Here is a 19826-nt window from a genome sequence, read left to right on the forward strand (position 1 = left end):
ACATGCAATAAAGACCAAAAATATATTTGAATATGATCAATATGGAAGAAAATAAGACATAACAGGGAACTTCAGAGGAAAAGAAATTGGTGCTCATTAGCCCTCGAGTTATTCTAATAGCAATGCGTCTAAAATATCTTTAAAAAAAAGATGAAATTAAGGCGATTTAAAAGGATTTGATCATCAAATGAGCATCATAATAAAATATTAATAAGCTATCGTATTTTATTCCCTTATATGGAGTAGGCAAGGATTTTAAACACTAGAGACTGAGTGAGCAGTTCAATCTCCACCGGTAGCCAATCAGAGATTGCTGGCTCATGTCTCTCACTAATTATAGGCTGGCATCGATGAAGAGACCGGCAAACAAGTGCTGACATCTTTTGATACCTAACCCTAACAGAATGTGTTACTGTCTGAAATAATGTGGTTCTACGGACGATTTTCTTCAGTTTACAGCACGAAAAACAGGATTTTCAGGCAGAAAAAATTCGCTTGTTGGTGCCAGAGTTCGACTAACTCGGAAAGCGGTTGAAGAAAGGATTAGATTAAGTCCTTGCAGTCAGCGACTAGACTGTAACTATAAGTCTATCTTTGAGACGCCTAGTGCAGAAGATGCAAGCGCTAGTTTCACTGAGCTACACAACCCAGTTACCACAGAGTTGCTAGCTTTATACTCATCAGAGTATATACTTATATATAAATATCAATGGTATCGCGTGCCCATTTAGGTTGAGTGTGTTCTCGTGTGGCATAAATTCTTATGCCACCCGCGCTACGAATTCACGTCAAATTGACGGTATAATTGCATTTTAATTGATGTGTGAAAGCTTTAAGAGTGCATAACACTCTTAGGTCTAATGCAATTAATTGTAGGGTAACATTGAATATTTAAATATAATTTTAAATATGGAAACAATAGAGGTCAATTGAACAATAGCTAGACTTCAAGCCCCGTTTATGCGAGAAGCACAACAGGTTTATACTTCATTGTGAGAGTAGATTATCATTGACAAATACTAAAGTGAGAAACGGATAATTTGAATTTTGCTACGATTTTAAAATATACCATATAATACACACAGAAATAGGAAAAGTAATCAGTTAGGTAATTATTAGTTTTCCAGAATTGAATCAAAGAAAATCTGAAATAACTCGTTTTACTTATTTTATACACAAGTTCTAACTTCACTTGACTGTAATCAATCACATAATCCGCTTTCGCAGAAAACGGGACTTTCAATAGATATCGTCAGCACTGTTTCTATTGTAGATATCGACAAAAAAGTTATAAATTATTTATAGAAAATTTCTTGTGTATGTCGGTGTCGATGAAACTCAGAAAACAAAAACAGCATCTCATAACAAATGACACCATTCAACTGGATTGGTTCACACAATAACTAATCACAGCCACTGATTTCTTCTCCCTATTACATATTAGGTCTACTGGTCTGTTATATTATCCCCTAAGGTATAATCGCTCACCCTTCCTCCCTCCCTTTCTGGGATGTTTAAAGGAACTGGAAAGCTCAGAACTTGACCCACTGTGCCATCTGCCTGTCTGTTCAAAGGTGTATGTATTTGTGACAGCACACCTGAGCTATTAACGCGAATGTGATGCAATGTTTTCGCTTCGAATACTGTCCTCTTCTGGAAGTCTTAGTATATTTGTGTTTAATTTTAGGAATCAAGCTGAGCCGGGAAACAATTATGGCAGCCCATAATGGGAATACATGCAAAAATATTATTATTATTATTATCAAAAAAAAAATCAGCTAATGCTTTTTTATTCCCGTATAGGGAGTAGGCGAGGCCGTTTAGCCCTGTCTAACTTTTGGAGACTGAGTGGGCAGTTCAATCTCCACTGGCAGCCAATCAGAGATAGCTGGCCCAAGGGTATCACTAATTAAGTGGAACGCAGTAAAGAGAGACGGCGCAACAAGTACCGCCATCTCGTGGTCCCTAACCCTAACAATATATTTAATGTCTGAAATAATGTGGGTTCAACGGTTGATTTTCTTGAGTTTACGGGACGAAAAACCCGCTTGCCAGTGCCAGAGATCGACTAACTCGGGAACAGGTCTAAAAAAGGCTTAGAATAATTCCTTTTGTCAACGACTAGATTCGAAATGAAGTATTTCTGATAATAATCTGGTAATAACCTCTTAGCAGCTTATATGTCTCGATCATATACCCCCTCCTCATTTTATCCACCAATTTCTGCAAATTGCATTTTGTCGATCTGTCTTCATACTCTATATTCCAGAGACCAGAAACCACCTTAATCAATTGCCACTGAACTTTTCCAACACATTTTCATCTTTTTGAAAACCAGGTGATCAGATCTGTGCACAATAATCCACATCTGGCCTGATCAAAGCCTAATACAAAGGAACCATAACATCCTTACTTCTAGAAGTCAGTGTCCTCGACATTATTCCCCTTATCTGCTGTGTTGTCTTTACAATTTTAGTAACATGCCGCCGAAATTTTAGGTCCTTCTCTATAATCACTCCCAGATATCTCATCTCCTCTATCTCTTCCAAGATATTTCCACCGACTGTGTACTTTACATTCCATCTCTGCTTTCCAAATTTTAAAACCTCACACTTTGAAACATTTAATAGACATCCCCACTCATATACCCATTCAGCCAGTGTATTCAAGTCCTCTTGCAAAGCTACACCATCCGCTCTACTCCTGACAGCTCTCCCCAACTGCATATCACCATTCATACTTTGCAAATATCATTTACATACAAATTAAACAACAATGGACCCAAAACAGATTATTGAGGGACACCACTAGTGAGTTTCTTTTTCTGGGATATCGCGCCTCAATTGACAACTCACTGATACTTATCAGACAGCTAATCTCCAATCTAGCGAACCAATCTACTGTTCAGCCCCATCCATTCCAATTTAATTACTAGCTTGTCATGTGGCAATTTATCAAACACCTTTGCAAAATCTAAATATATCACTATATATGCAACACCCTTTTCCAACGCATTTGTCACTTTATAATAAAAAGTAAGCAGATAGATAAAGCACGGTTTTCCTTTAGTAAATCCATACTGGTTGCCAAAGAGTATTTTTCTGTTGTCAACCCAATTCTGAATCTTAGTCTTAACTAACAAACTAACTAAATATAATGGTTGTGCACTGCCCACCTAGTATACCCTGAATATTCCCCCCCTGATATATATATATATATATATCAGGAAAAAAATCAGCTAACGCCTTTTTATTATCGTATATACAGGGAGTGGGCGAGGCCGTTTTTAGCCCTATCTAACTTTTTGGAGACTGAGTGAGCAGTTCAATCTCCACTGGTACCAATCAGAGATAGATTGCCCAAGGCTATCACTAATAAAGCGGCACGCAGTGAAGAGAGACGGCTCTACAGGTGCCGCCATCTCGTGTTTCCTAACCCTAACACTCATATTTAATGTCTGAAATAATGTGGGTTCTACGGTCGATTTTCTTGAGTTTACGGGACGAAAAACCCGAGTTTCCGGGAAAAAAAACTAGAAAAAACTCCATATATATATATATATATACACACACGTCGGTGGTCTGAAAAGTTCTCGGCCTAACAATAAAAAACGAATTTATAAAATGCAAAATTATTTTTATTTTTCAACATAATCTCCCTTAATACTAATACATTTATTCCAGCGCCATTAACTCGTTGATGTAGTGTTTCTCAGTAATCATCATCTTCCTTTTTACCTCTTTTACTTTGTTATGCCAAGCATTAATTAATCATCGAGCCTCAAGTCATTCACAGGATAAGGTGGTCAGCCTTACTCCCAGGTGTATCCTATGTCCATAGTGTTGAATTCTCAATGCCGATTTGCTTGCTTTGCGGGATGAAAAACCCCACGCCCAAGACCGGAAAACAGTCCTTCCTCAGGCATATGGTTGCGAAGCGCACAACCACTAGGCTGACTGCACGGACTGATTCTCAGTAAAGTCTGCAAAATATCCCTCTACAGCTGCAATCACGTCTCGCCTCGAAGAAAAACCCTGACCAGCAAGGAAGTGTTTTAGTTTTGGGAAGAGATAGAAGTCAGAGAGAGCCAAATCTGGTGAATAGGGTGGATGCTCCAACAATTCAGTAGTGCACATTCCTTAATTTTCCCATTGCAAAAACAGCTCTTTTGGCAGGTGCACTGTGCAGGCTTCTGTCCACTGTTTTGACTGATGTTAGGATTCTGGTATGTAATTGTGAATCCAAGTCTCATCCATAGTAATAAATGGACGCACAAAATCAGTTTTATTCTTGTTAATACACCAAGCACTGTTCAGAGATTTTTATGCAACTGCGTTTAGATCTGCGCAGCACCCAAATTGGGCGAAGCTTTTTCATTTGCAATTCTTCATGCAAAATATATCTTACACATTCTTTTGAAATGTCAATTCCATATCGTGCACTTGATCAATGATTTCTGGTGTTGTTACACTTTTTGTACGTCCTTGAAGTGGATCACTTCAAAGTTGGTAAGGCCACGTTTAAACTCAGCAGGAGATTTCTTAATTGTCGAAAACGAAGGAGAAGAGTGCCCACAAATTTGTATGAACTTCATAAACTTTTATGAATAAGTTATTTTATAAATTTGGTTATTTTAATTATTGTTAATTGTTTGGATACTTGGGATTAAGAGTTAAAATAACGAAGTTTATAAAATAACTTGGTTATCCTAATATATATATATATATATATATATATATATATATATATATATATATATATATATATATATATATCAAAGTGGATCACTTCAAAGTTGTTTGCTGACCTTTATTGAGGTCCACTGACGGGACCTCAATAAAGGTCGAAACCGGAATGGATAGTGATCATTACCTTAATACATAGCATCATATATTTCAGAAAGGAAATGTGCTGTGCATTAGGGGAAAATTCTAAGGAAAGTGATCAGCGCTTTCTTCACCTTTACCACGAGTTGCCTAGTGTTGCATTGCGTCCAACCGCAAACTTGACTTACTCGTCTGTTTGCTTACTTGGGAAAAAAAGATTAAAAAAACGTAGCTTATAAAATTGCTTGGTATCTTTAACATAATATATACCCAAGGTATAAAACTTTCTACACACACACACACACACATATATATTTTTGAAGTTAAACAAGAGCCTGTGTAGCTCAGTAGAAGTGGCGTTTGCACTCTATAGCGCTGACCGCACGATGAAAGGATTTGGTGATTCAAATCTAGTCGCCGACTAGAGGAACTTTTTCTAAGCTTTTTTCGGCCGGTTCCTGAGTTAGTCGATCTCTGGCACGGGCTAGCGGGTTTTTTCTCCCGGAAATTCGGGTTTTTCTTCCCGTAAACTCAAGAGAATCGACTGTAGAACCCACACTATTTTCAGACATTAAATACGAGTGTTAGGGTTAGGGACCAGGAGATGGCGGCACTAGCCTGCCGCCTTCTTCACTGCGTACCGATGAATCAGTGATAGCCTTGGGCCAGCTATCTCTCTGATTGGCTACCAGTGGAGATTGAACTTCCCACCCAGTCTCCAAAAGTTAGATAGGGTAAACGGCTCCGCCTACTCCCTATACGAGACCAACATAGGCGTCAGCTGATTTTTTTTCCTTAAGTTAATTTAATGCCAAGTTAAGTTAATGACAACGTTCCTTAAAGTCCTTAAAAGGACTGGCTTAAAGGGGCGAAGCAAGAATGCTTTTCATATTCCCCGTTATCTGTAGAGGACAGTGTAGGGATAAGGTGTTATTGAGCTATTAAGAAGGTAACATCATACATGTCCGTAAGGAGATGTTCTTTGCATTAGCGGAGATACTAAGGAAAGTGACCAGATCTTACTCCACCTTTACCACGAGTTGCCTCAGACCTGGACATACTTCAGGCTCAAACTTGGCTTACCTGCTTGTTTGCTTACTTTGGAAAAAGGATTAAAACTGTTTATAAAATTGCTTGGTATCTTTAACAAACAGATGTTTATGAAATACATATAATTGCTTGTGTGTTCGTGTTTATCAAATAATTGCTCATAGCGTTATCGGTCGACTTAGTGAAGACTTTTTATGATGACTCCGAATTTCTATTATCGTCTTCTTTGCGTTTTGCTTCTGCAAATCTGAATTCCCTCTTTCTAAATATCATAGTGTTCGGTTTGATTTCTTATCCATTATTCCACTTTTGATCCAGTACCAGCCAGAGAATGATTTATCCTTCCCTGGCGCATTGTGCTGTTCTTAGTTTTATAGTTTTCTTTGCATTTCATATCTATGTTTTACCAATATACATCCTTATACCAATATACGAGGAATTTACTTGTTTAGCACTTCTTTCTTTGCATAATTTTGTGGTTTTTGAATTGTCGACAGCAATTTTCTAGATGTTTTCCACTCAATAATTGCTCACCCATTGTCTTGTTCTACTCTTTTATTTCGATCCATTGTATTATCTTCCAAGTTCACTTTTTTAATTTCATCATTACTGATTTTTATTATTTGCAGTTGCACACAGCTGTTAGCAAAACTTAGGTCTTCTTCAGATTTATTTTTAATTTAGCAGTTCTTCTAGCAATCCAGAGCTCACATAGACTAGTTAGTATTTGAATATAATTAAAGTTGAGTAACTAACTTTATTATCTCCCAAGTGTTAATTCGATGAAATATCTTCCATTATTCTTTAGGACTTTTTCTTGCCAATCAAGAAAGTTCGAATATATCTTCTGAAATATTATGAATAACTTGGAGGATAATGTATCACCTTGTTTTAAGCTTCTCTGTATTTCCATAGGTGTTGATTCCATTAGAATGAATTATTATTATAGCTGTTACTTTGGTGTATGATTTCATGGTCCTGATATGTGGCTCTTCCACTTGTTAATTTCGCAGTGCCTTATGAAATGGAAAGGTTTTTTACCGAATTATAGGTTTTCTCATAATCAATAAAACCAAAACATAATGGATGACAATATTCACTTCACCGTGTAATAATCTGTTGTTGAAGTTTGACATGGTGTATTATGTTGAGACCACTTTTGAATCCTTCCTGTTTTATTTGGCTGTGCAAGATCTAGAATTGCACAAACCAATGAGCTAAGACTTTGAATGTCATCCTTAGTACACTGATGGATCGATAGTTCTTCAAATTCGTTACTTCGCCTTTCTTTGTGTGTATGTGTGTGTGCGTGTGTGTGCCAGAATGATGATAGTAGTCTCTTCCTATGTTCCACTTTTCCACCTGCTTTTAAGAGTTCAGTTACTACTTTTCTCACAGATTTCATTCCATTCATCACTGGAAGCCGCACATAATCATAAATATTAAATATTTTCTGTATTTATTTATTTATATATTCGTACAATTCCTGGTAGATGGCAGCATTGTTATATATCGGTAAATATCACAGATTAGGTTTTTCGTGCCGTGGTAATCTGTGAATTGATTGTATGTTATGACAATCGTTTTTCACAGTGAAGAAGATATTTTATGTTGAAAGACATAACATATTATTTCAAATAATTAATATTTTTAATGACATTTATTCGATCGTGTTTTTTTTTTTTTAAATATATATTGCCTAAGGCTTAGAATTGCATATTGCAATGGCAGGAGTACAACAAACATTTAAACTTATGAAAGAAAAGTCTCAAAGGAGAAAAATTTTGCTTGCGAAACAGGTATAATCAATATGGGTGGATTAATTTGTACAAATTATTAATTTCTCCCCCTCAGAATGTGTAATGTATGCCTACTTTCAGTGACATGAACAAAACTGAATCGTTGGATAAATGTCTTTGGGAGATCTCAGTTATAAAAGGAATTAGTGCAATTCTAGGATTCCTTGCAGTATTAGTTCAACTTTGCATTTACAGTTTTTTTTTTTTTTTTTTCTTCTAGCCTTTCACATATTTCTTTAACGTTTCTTTGGGCTTTGGAGATCACTGGGTTAAACTTTTTTTTATTTTTATTTTTTTCTCAATGGACTCTTTTAATGTCTTAAATAATTTTCACGAATTCTTAAGATTAGCTTGCTGCAGATAGCTGCTTTGTAGTTATGCTTAATGAGAAGCAACATTTTTTGACATTAAAATTTCATATGGTAATGTTGAGCAAATAATTTCATAATTTTCAGTGCATGCTATTTGAAGAGTATGTTTCCCATTTATATTTCTAAGATGCCAAGTAATTATATTGTGTTTAAGTATCAGCTACTTTGTGCATACAGTATTTATCTAACTATTTACAGTATTTATCTAAGTATTTATCATCTAACTTTCAGATATATAAAATTTTGATTATGAATATACTGAATTAGATATATAAGATCATGAAAATTATAATCAGCAGGCCAGAAAAGTCACAACTATTGTATGGAAAGCTAAGTCTGAGTATGAAAAGAAACTGGTGCTGCAAGCTAAAGACAATCCACAAGAATTCTGTCGATATGCTGCTGGTAAAAGAAAGAACGCATATGAAAGAATAAATCTTCTGAATGCAGATAGTGTGAGGGTGACATATGCAGAAGAGGTTGTTTAACTAAAGAGTGCCCATTTTACTAACAACTATCAATCTGGTGTATGCAACATTGAGTTCATTGCTACCGCTTATGAAAAAACTCAGGAGAATGAAGAGGAGATATTAGAGCCATTGCACAAACTGAATAAAAATTTAGCAATAGGAACTGATGGGATATTAGCACAAGTGCTAAAAGAGTGTTCAGCTGAACTAGCTATTCCTTTGACCAGGCTATATAATTTGAGTATCAGAACAGGGAAGATCCTTCAGGAATGGAAAAAAGTTATGGTAATCCTTTTGCATAAGGGTGGTGCAAAGACCAATGTATCCAACTAACAACCAATCAGTATCTGAGGAGTGGTGGTGAAGATTTTGGAAAAATTGGTTAGGGCTTGCATTCAGAAATGGATTGACAGTGAATTTCTACTTTGCAATGAACAGCATGGTTTTACTAATGGAAGGTCTTGTTTTAGCAACTTGCTTACATTCTCTAATAATGTGACCATTGAACTAGATAAGGGGAATGGATACACCATGATACTTTTGGATTTTGCTTAGGCTTGTGATAGAATACAGCATGGAAGACTGTTGCATAAATTGGAGAATATCGGTTTGGATTATGAAATATTAGCATGGTTAAGAGGATGGCTGACTGACAGATATCAAAAAGTGGTATAAGGGGGATGTGAGTCTGCAAGATTTAAGGTAACTAGTGGTGTACCACAAGGATCAGTGCTTGGTCCACAGTTATTCAATCTGCACATTAATGATATTGGGAAGGATTTGCTGATGATGGAAAGATAGGTAGGGAAATCAGGAATGCTACTGATATGCAGTACTTGTAGAATGATTTAAGTAGGCTGCAAGTGTGAGTATGGGAAAATGAATGCCAGTAAATGTAAAGTCATGCACTTTGACATGATTAGATACCCAATGTCATATTATATTGGTGGAATTATGCTAGAAGAAACTAATTAGGCTAGAGATCTTGGAGTGTTAGTAGATAGCAAGTTGAAGTTCAGGGGCCATGTAGCAAAGGTTGCAAATACAACTGAAAAGATAACTGCAATGCTGAAACAAACATTAACTTAAAGATAAGGATGTCATTTTGCCTCTTTACAAGGCCTTGTAAAGAGGCAAACTTCACTTGAACTATTGTGTGCAGGTTTCCTGCATGATCTCCTGGTTTACATTGTGATTCTGATACAGTGGAGAAAGTGTTAAAAATATCAGGATTGTGGAATACTGATTATGAAGACAGATTGAGAATTTGTAGACTGCAGATACTAGCAAACAGGAGAAAAAGGAGTGATATGATTGAGATATACAAGATTTCAGTCAGTTGATGGAGTTTTTTTCATTTTATGGAAGGTGGAAAAAAGAGAGGAGGGCATCCTTGGAAGCTGCAAATGAATTCCACTAAGAAATGAAGGAGAGCTAGATTTTTCCCTAGGATGGTGGGTAATTAGAATGGATCACTATTGGATGTGATAAGTGTGAGAAGTGTGAATGAATTGAATAAGTATGATAGCTGGTGCGTGTAGTATGTGGTCTCCCTCGGTGAGTCCCTGACTCTCTGGAGGTCTCTTTTAATAATAATAATAATATAAGGTAGAGAGAAAACTTCATTAATGCTGTGCATTAATATAATTTAATGCCATTAATGTAACGTAATAATAAAAAAGCTTTGTTTATCTTGATCTTGTACATGTTAAGCTTGAGGTGATGGAGAGGTGTGGTAAGGAGGAAAAGGATTAGTGTTGTGAAGAAGTCTCTCACAAAAGTGTTGGAGTTTTTCTATGTACTGTACCTCTTCTTCTGTAGTTGTCACTACAGATCAATCTCTGGAATGATGGTGCTTCTTTCTGTTAAGGTTGAAGGAGAATCTCTTGGCAGAGGTTTGAAGAAACTGTGTGTGTGTGTGGGGGGGGGGGTCTATTTTTTTTCTTCATTCAACAGTTTTTTAAAATAGGCCATAGTTCTGTCTGTCTTTTCTGTGTTAGGATGGAAAGTTACCATCTCCTGAACTTCCTACAAAGGTTCCAGAAAATGTTTTATCTGTGCAGTAGAGACACTCTAGTCCAGTGAACCCTAAGAAAAGCTTTTGTGATCTTCTTCTGCCTGAAAATCCTCGGATTTTCTGAATGATAAACAAGCCTGATGTTAAGGTCTCCAGAGGCATTCCCACAACACAGCAAAGTGAAGCAGACCATGATGGGCTTGTGGCCTGGTAGCTTGTACCCCTCTTCCATACCAATAGTCCTTCTTGGCAACTTCTTCCAGAAGATACCTGTTTCATCTGCATCGAAGACCTGATTGCACTCCTCTTCCATGAGTTCTACAAACTTAGTTTTAAACTATTCTAATACCACTTTTGGCACTGGCAGACTCCCCATTCCTCACAACACTTTTGATACCTAACCTCTTTTTGAACCAGCTATGAGAGGCAGTAAATTCAGAGAATCAAGCATATGAGGAAGTAGATTATTCACTAACTAGTTCATTAAAAATAGTCCTTGATTTTTTCCAAATAAAGACCTGAGAAATAGAATCACCTCTCAATTGTTTTTCTCTAATTCATATTTCTAGCAGTCTTTACATTTCGACAATTGTTTCTCTCCCTTTAAAAAGTCTAGTTGAGGAATCTGATACTTTCATTTTTTCCAGCACGTCTTTGTTCTTAATTATTGTATTTTTTACTATATTTTTACCATGCTATATTTTTCACAGATTAACTTATCACATATCCCTTGATTATGATCTTTTATTATTGCTTGTTTTGTGGCTAAACTGATAATTTTTCTTAATGCTTTACCTACAGAACCAGCTTCAGAAGATTGAGATCTCTTAGGAGCCATGCACAGTGGCGCAATAAACACAAATCATGCAATATTACACCTGCCACCAAAAAAAAAAAAATAAAAACAAAGTCAGAGGTCACTATAAACAACCTGTCAACAAAACACCTGGAGAACAACTGACTAGGCATCGGTATTTCATGCCTGTCTCAACCAGTCATCATGTAGGCCTCACAGGAGCATCACTAGTATCATGTGAGCAGTGTATAGCAGTAAATGGAGTAGGTGATAAAGAATGAATGTGTGTAAGCCAATGGAAGCTTTACTGCTAAATGAAAAGATGTAAACACAATGTGAACAAGTTTGACTGTATTTTTAAATTTCTAAATGTGTAGGTGAGGAGAGTTCACAGATATTAGCTTTATACAAAAATTCTACCAAAAAACTTTGAAATTCGTATCGTAATATAACTGAATGTGTAAAAGTGTGCCCACCTCAAGTGGAAGAGACATTTTACAAGGTCACGTGCTAAACATTCCCAATCAGGAACTTGTGAATCCAAGACAACTGTAATTCTTAGGAATTGCAGTTTCTCATATTCTGGGGAGTATCACATAACCATATTTATAAGGATTATTTCAAAAGTTCTTCACACCATGCATGCATGACTAGATTCTGCTGATAATATACAGAATCTGCATACATCATTTGTATGCAGATTCTGTATATTGTCTGCTTGTTTTCTGCTTTTGGTGTTCTTGTTCTGTGAAATATGACTTCTGAATGGAGGAAAAATCTGATTCTGATTTTTCATGCAATGACTAGTGTTTGTACATCAAAATTGAAACCTGACTGAGATTCACAGTGCTCGGCATAAAGCTGTGGAGATAGTGCATTGGTTTGAAGCATGGTATCATGACATGCATCTTACTTCTGTAAAGACTGACAAACATTGAAGTGATCCAAGAAGTAGCATTTTATTGACAGCTGTAGATGACCAGGGCCATCTTAATAAGTCTGAGCACCCTGGGCTAAAAACATTTGGCACCTTAATCACATTGGATTGAGCAATAATTAAATAATACATATAAGCCAGCCTGGCTGGCTGAGTGGTTAGCATATCCGCTCCCCAGCCAAAAGGCTGCGGGCTCGAATCCCGCCGTGGGCATGGATTGTGATTGTCTGTGGAAATAATAGTGGTGGGGGGTGATAGATGGCATTGGTGTAGTTGCGGTCAGTTAGTGGATTGTGAGTGGTGGAGACAGAGTTGGTAGATGCCTCCCTCGATGAGTCCTTGGACTCCCTGGAGATGACTAATAGTAATAATTATTGTCCCTCTTTACTCCCAATTTTTTAGCTGGCCTGGTTGGCCGAGTGGTTAGCATATCCGCTCTCCAGCCAAAAGACTGTGGGCTCGAATCCTGCTGTGGGCATGGATGTTTGTGATTGTCTGTGAAAGCACTAGTGGTGGTCGGCAGTAGATGGCGTTGGTGCTAGATGATGAAGATTGGTGGAGTAGTGAGACGAAGAGTTTATTTAATTCAACAATATTTATAATGTTGTTGAATTAAAATAAAATTGCCAAATGATGAGTCCTTTGACTCCATGGAAGTCAGATGTTAATAATAATAAAATGGGTCCCATACCAGCTGATACAAGGCAAGCAAGTAGCTTGCAAGAGTAAAGCTGTTGCATCATTATGAGACTGAAAGTAGGCCACTTTTGTTCAGAATTGCCATAGAAACATAGATATGAGATATTGAACCACCGCAAAGTCAGTTCTTACAGTGAACACATCCAACCTCTCTTAATCTAATAAATTATCTTTGTTACAGGTTAAGTCATTGATGGAGGCCACACATTTGAAATGAAGTCAGATCTCATGGATGGCAAGTGTGTTTAACTCCCTCTACAATTCTGACATGATTTCTCTACACTTTAGTTTGTTCTGTAAGTTGAAATAACTGCTCTGTGGGAGACACTTCACTACCATTAATGAGGTTTCTACTTAAGTCATACCACTTATCAAACACAACAGCAAAATATTTAGTTACAGGAATAAATGTTTTGTTTAACAAGAGAAGTAGATTGTGAAGAACTTTTGAAATCATCAGTGTATTTAAGTTATGTTGGTGTTTTAAAATAGTTGCAGATTATAAAAATGTCTTATACATGTGATGATGCATAATGTTTTCTTCCATTTGATTATGTGGGTGGTGTCAGATGTGACTGTCCTTAAAAATGGTAGCAGATATACTTCTTACATTCTTCTACTGTTTGCCTGTTTTCCAGTCTGCCCATAAAAAAGCAAGGAACTTTATATATATATATATATATATATATATATATATATATATATGTTAAAGATACCAAGCAATTTTAAACTTGGTTTTACTCCATTTTTCCCAAGTAAGCAAACAGACAAAAATGTCAAGTTTGCGCCTGCAAGTGATGCAAGACAAGCTGATCCTACAGGTAGTGCAAGACAGGTAGTACTTTCTACATATATATATATATATATATATATATATATATATATATATATATATATATATATATATATACTCTTAAAACTAAGAGAAAGAAAGTTTTTTATCTTGGGTATATATTATGTTAAAGATACCAAGCAATTTTATACGCTAGGTTTTTAATCTTTTTCCCAAGTCAGTCAAGTTTGCGGCTGCATGTAGTGCAACTCGTTGCAAAGGTGGAGTAAGTACTGATCACTTTCCTTAGAATTTTCCCCCTAATGCAAGAAAAATCTCCTATGGAAATGTATGATGCTATGTATTAAGGTAATGGTCACTACCCATACCAGTTTTGACCTTTATTGAGGTCTTGTCAGTAGGAGCCAGACCTAAAAAATGCCAAGGGTGAAGTAATACAGAGCTTATAAATATTTTACCTCAACAGGTTGTCATAAGGTGCTTTGACCTCGTTAAATAAAAATCTCAGGATGAGAGTAATATGTAGAAAGTTTTTTACCTTGGGTATATATTATGTTAAAGATACCAAGCAATTTTATAAGCTAAGGTTTTAATCCTTTTTCCCAAGTAAGCAAACAGACAAATAAGTCAAGTTTGCGGCTGCACGTAGTGCAACACACACACACACACACAAAAAAAATTCTAAGGAAAGTGATCAGAGCTTACTCCACCTTTGCAACGAGTTGCCTAATGTCCAATCTCTTGTGCAATCCTTTCTTAACAAACTGAATGAAAAAAAAATAAACAAAACAGGTTAGCTATTGGATCATCTCACATGTAAAAGTAAATGACACCATTTCTTCCAGTGTGTCATATATCAGAAGTAAAACCAAAAGTTGAACAACCCTTAATGTTTTTATATTCATTTCTGTAAATTTCTGTAAAGTTTCATTTCTGTGAATGAATCTCTTTGTGTGTATGTTTCAAATTGTAATGATTGCTTATTATAATCCTGTAAAATAAATGGAACACACAATTGCTGCTGTTCTGAATAATAGGATATGCTATTTTGAAGAGTTCATTCTAAATTTATAATGCTAAAAAAATGCTTTATTTTTGAGACTATATGGTAAGAAATGGTTTTGTTAATTTATTCATTCTTTTAAATGGATATATTTAGTTAGGAGCTGGAAGTGCCGAAAATCTAAAATCAGTTCTTGGAAGACAAATAGATCCAGGTACCAAAGCAGTAACAACTACTTCAAAGGGAAAATCAAGGTTGATAGCTTTGTTCATTTGGATTTCATAATTTCAATTAAATAATTTGATAATACATTATCTTAAGTTTATTTAAAATTTTAAATGGATGTACTCACTTTAATGGGAAACAGAAATGGTGATAAATTTATTAATCTGTATATCAAACAGGTGTTTATGTATTTTGTGCCATGAACCTAAAATTAGAGAGAGAGAGAAAAGTTATGGTCTCATTGTGGGAAGTTCACTCATCCAACTATATTTAACATACTGCTACTCCTCAGCTCTCTCTCTCTGCATTCACAAAGAATTCAGGTAATGTATTCGATTCATCCACAGTTTTCCATGTAAAAAAATCTCTTAACACTCTTCTTCACCACACCATTACACAACTATAATTTTCAGGGATAGCCTCTTGTTCTTCTCCTCTCACCTTTTAGTTTTCTTATAATCTCTTCTGTATTAATTCATTAAAATCTCCTCACTATCTTAAATGGAACTTCTCTAGCTCAGTCGGTATAGAGAAAGCCCTTTGGTTAGAAGGACCTGGGTTCAGTTCCTGTCTATGATGGGAGGAATGTTTATCAGGTTTTTGCAAGTAAAGGTGAGTTAGTCAGTCTCATACAGAGGTGGATTAGAAGGTTCATTTCTCCCAGAAACTCAGATTTTTCATCAGTATTCTTGTTTTTTTTCCTCCTAAACAGATGCATCAGCCCCTGACCACATGTATCTACTGACATGGAACACTTAAGGGAATGAAGGTAGCCTACACTGGCCCGTGGCTAGAAAGTAGTAAACTCTGACCAGTCTTACTCGGTTTCCGATTGTGAGTCTTTTTGGTATCAAAAATGTATATCCAATGATATTTTAGCAAAAATGCTAAAACTAGTATCTTGGATGTTGAAAGTTTATTTTTCACATGGTTAGAGTATAATAAATTTAGTTTAATCCTTTATCCAAGTGTGAGCAAAACAAAGTTTGCGCCTGAAAGTATCTTCAGGACTGGGGTAAGGTGGTACAACACCAGGACAACTCGTTGCAAAGGTGAAGCAAGCTACCTACACTCCTATCTCAGTATCTCCTATAATGCAAAACACATCTCCTTGCAGATATGTCTAATGTTATGCATTAAGGGAAGGGCCACTACCCAGACTAGTTTCAACCTTTATTGAGGTTTCTTCAGTGGGAGCCAGGCCCAAGCTGAGATACTAGGCAGAAGCATTCGCAGGTCATCTCTACCTATAGGAGTTGCCAAATGGTGTGCCACCCTTTTTTAATAAATTACTCTGGATTTAGAGAAAGATGTTGAAAGTTTATTTTTCACTTAGTTAGAGTATAATAAATTTAGTTTAATCCTTTATCCAAGTGTGAGCAAAACAAAGTTTGCGCCTGAAAGTATCTTCAGGACTGGGGTACCACCTTACCCCAGTCCTGAACTCCTATAGGTAGAGATGACCTGCGAATGCTTCTGCCTAGTATCTCAGCTTGGGCCTGGCTCCCACTGAAGAAACCTCAATAAAGGTTGAAACTAGTCTGGGTAGTGGCCCTTCCCTTAATGCATAACATTAGACATATCTGCAAGTAGATGTGTTTTGCATTATAGGAGATACTAAGACAGGAGTGTTGGTAGCTTGCTCCACCTTTGCAACGAGTTGCCCTGGTGTTATACCACCTTACCCCATCCTGAAGATACTTTCAGGTGCAAACTTTGTTTTGCTCACACTTGGATAAAGGATTAAACTAAATTTATTATAGTATCTTGGATATTCTCATATGCTAACAACAACAACAGCTAACATCACATATGGGAATTGAGCCCAGATCTTTCCAACCAAAGGGCTTCGTCTATACCAACTGAGCCATGGAGGCTCTATGATGGAGACTACTACTATGTTAAGAATAATTACTTTAATTTAAACATTGGGAAATTAAAGTAATTATTCTTAACATGGTAGTGGTCTCCATAATTTATCAAAATGAATGCTGATAACCATGTAACATTGAAAGAAAGGATCCTATCATCTTTAATTTATGTTCTTTTAACCTTATCTCCATGATGAACATTCCTGATATTGCTCTAGTCCAGTGTTTCTCATAGTGCGGTATGCATACCCCTGGGGGGGGGGGTATGCGAAAGGTCTTCAGGGGATATGTGACAATTTTCGACTATGCATCATTAATGCATTGAATCATTATATTTCTCAACAAATAGTGCAATTAGAAACAACTGAGATAAAAATGGCACTAACTAATAAATCACTTCTTCCCTCCAACAGAAACTGCTGTATAGACTTAAGCAAAACCTTATGTTACCGGTGCAACATATGGTTTTGCTTGACACCACCCCGTCGTGAACGTGTTAAAACTAAGAAATACATACCTATATATTGAATATGTTTCAGATATTATGGAATTCGACATGAAGTATCATTAACAAATAAGTTAAACAGCAAGGGCCCAAGAACAGACCTCTTCCTTTTTTGAGACACTGCTCCATCATACAGTAGTATCATTTAGAGAGCCAATCCATCTGAATCTGTTTTCCATTCCCATCCTCTGCAGCTTATACACCAACCTCTCATGAGGTAATTTATCAAATTATTTTACAAAGTCCAAGAATATTGCTGTATATGAATCTCCTGTGTCGAACACATTGCAAAATGTAAATAAATTGCTATAACAAGATCTACCCTTTGCAAACCCATGTTGACTATCATGAGAATTGTGCGCACATGCACACACACACACTTCTCAATGTAAATTATATAGATTATCTATCTATCAATCACATATGCAGTCATACCCCGACTTATGCGAATCCGGAGTTACACGGTTTCATATATGTACGTATTCCCGTCCTGCTTCACACCTCACCACTAGTCGTATCTTTTTGGCATCGGCTGCATTTGCCAGTGTCGCACATGCTGTGAACAAGCACTGACGTGTTTCGCGCGGTCTCCATTCATACACGATTTTTATAGTCTACAAACCTTGCGATTGTTTAATGTTATGTTCTTGATAAAAATTTAATCACATAAAAAATAATAATGTCGTCCAAAGGAAGCAAGTCCGATTCTTCTACAGCTAGCAAAAAACGAAAAACATTGACTTTGGAAACAAAACTCAACATTATTAAGGATTTTGAAGGCGGAATGAAAATTTGTGAGCTGGCAAAGAAGTTCGATCTACAGGAATCCACAGTAAGAACAATCATAAAAGAAAGGTTTACAGATGGAGGACATACATTCTAACGAGGAACGAATTGTAGCCATAAGGCAAAGAATAAAAAAATCATTAGCTTACTATGAAGAAATTTTACGTGACAAGAAAAAGACATTATGCCGTCAGACGAATCTATTAGATTTTATGAAACCATTGACATCGAAATAACTTTTTTTTTATGTACGAAAAACTACAATTATGATTATATTTCTTAAAAAATATAGGTGTTTTTGTAAACCTTTGGTCCCAATTAACTAATATTTTGTATGTTTGTATGCAAAATTATACCTGAGTTACGCGAATTCGACTTGCACGCTTTTTGTTGGTCCCACCTACCGCATAACTTCGGGGTATGACTGTATATATATATATATATACATACACACACACACACACAATAACAAAATACATAATATTTTATATAGAAAAGAAATAATTTTCCTTTATTTGTTATTTTGAAACAGAATTTGCTGCTACAATCAAAACTATTTTTTTATATCTGTATAGTATTGGGGAGAGATGCTAGTTGCTATACACAGTGATTCATTATAGTCTTCTATGTTTTACAAGAAAAGACTGCTGCTAGAAATTATCTTCATTATTGTTTTCACCTTACTTATATATATTGGTTACTAATATATCCTGAAAATGGATTGCTTCCCTCTCTACACATAGCTGTGGTTTTGATGATAAGCTGATGATGATGATGATTTATTTTTTTAATGGTGCAAGGACAGCAAAGGTCATACTGTGCCATATCAAAGGTTAGAGCAGTACACAAGATAAGACAATCACAAACATCCATGTCTGCAGCAGGATTTGAACTTGTGACCTAGTGGTTGGAGAGTGGGTATGCTAACTTGGCCAACCAGACCAGAGTTCATCGTGTGCCTACCCCAGTAGCCAAACAGAAAGCACAAGAATTTTTAATGTCCCTCTCCATAGGCAAGTACAACATGACACAATATATTTTGTTACTTACGTACAACATAACATAATAAAGTTTAAAATCTTTACTGTATGTGTGTGAGAGAGAGAGAGCATGTATTTCATTGGAGGAAAAATTACCATCTCCTGTAAAGGAATTTTAAATGATCAAACCACAAATTGGCCATTTTGGTAAGCATGTAAGGGAATTTTAACATTCACTTGATTTTTATAATTTTTGCATCACCGAACTGAAGTCTTTTGGCTCTTTATTTTAGTAAATACAAAAAAAGCTTCCCTACCCCCTTTCTATTTTAAGGAATGGAATAAATATTTTTCATTATCAGGCTGAAGGAGTCCTAAGTAGTCAAGATACTATGCATAACCGAGTGTAATAATGAGTGTATTCTTCTACTCACCTTCAGTGACTGACCTGTTAGCAAAAACCCTTTTTTGTTTCTTTGCGATTTTGTTTTTGTGATGCCAACTCTTCATTTAATATGAAGAGGAACTTATTCACAATTAGCTTTGAAAGCTTATGCATTGTATCACTTAGGAAATGCATGCAATGGATGGCTGTTCCAGAGAACAGCAGCAGCAGGAATGAAGGAGGAGGAGGAAGAAGAAAAACTTGTTCTCTGAGTATGGAGTTGGACTGTGAAGTGGCATTGGGTGGAAGCTGC

The 19826-nt window shown here is 36.2% G+C and overlaps 1 protein-coding gene across 2 annotated transcripts in view; it reads left to right on the forward strand.

Moving 5' to 3' along the window:
• The first annotated feature begins 7406 nt into the window (after positions 1-7406).
• Mettl14 (methyltransferase like 14) overlaps positions 7407-19826 on the forward strand; it is a 364896-nt gene continuing 352476 nt past the window's right edge. For both annotated transcript variants that reach the window (XM_090409120.1, XM_090409119.1), the window contains exons 1-2: positions 7407-7675; positions 14918-15015. In XM_090409120.1, coding sequence (XP_090265246.1) covers positions 7601-7675; positions 14918-15015 — 173 coding nt within the window. In that variant the 5' untranslated portion in view covers positions 7407-7600. The remainder of the gene's footprint in view (positions 7676-14917; positions 15016-19826) is intronic.

The sequence above is a fragment of the Typopeltis vanoorti genome, chromosome 19, assembly GCF_054136105.1.
Source record: "Typopeltis vanoorti isolate ZY-2024b chromosome 19, IOZ_Tvanoo_1.0, whole genome shotgun sequence".
Taxonomy (NCBI): domain Eukaryota; kingdom Metazoa; phylum Arthropoda; class Arachnida; order Uropygi; family Thelyphonidae; genus Typopeltis; species Typopeltis vanoorti.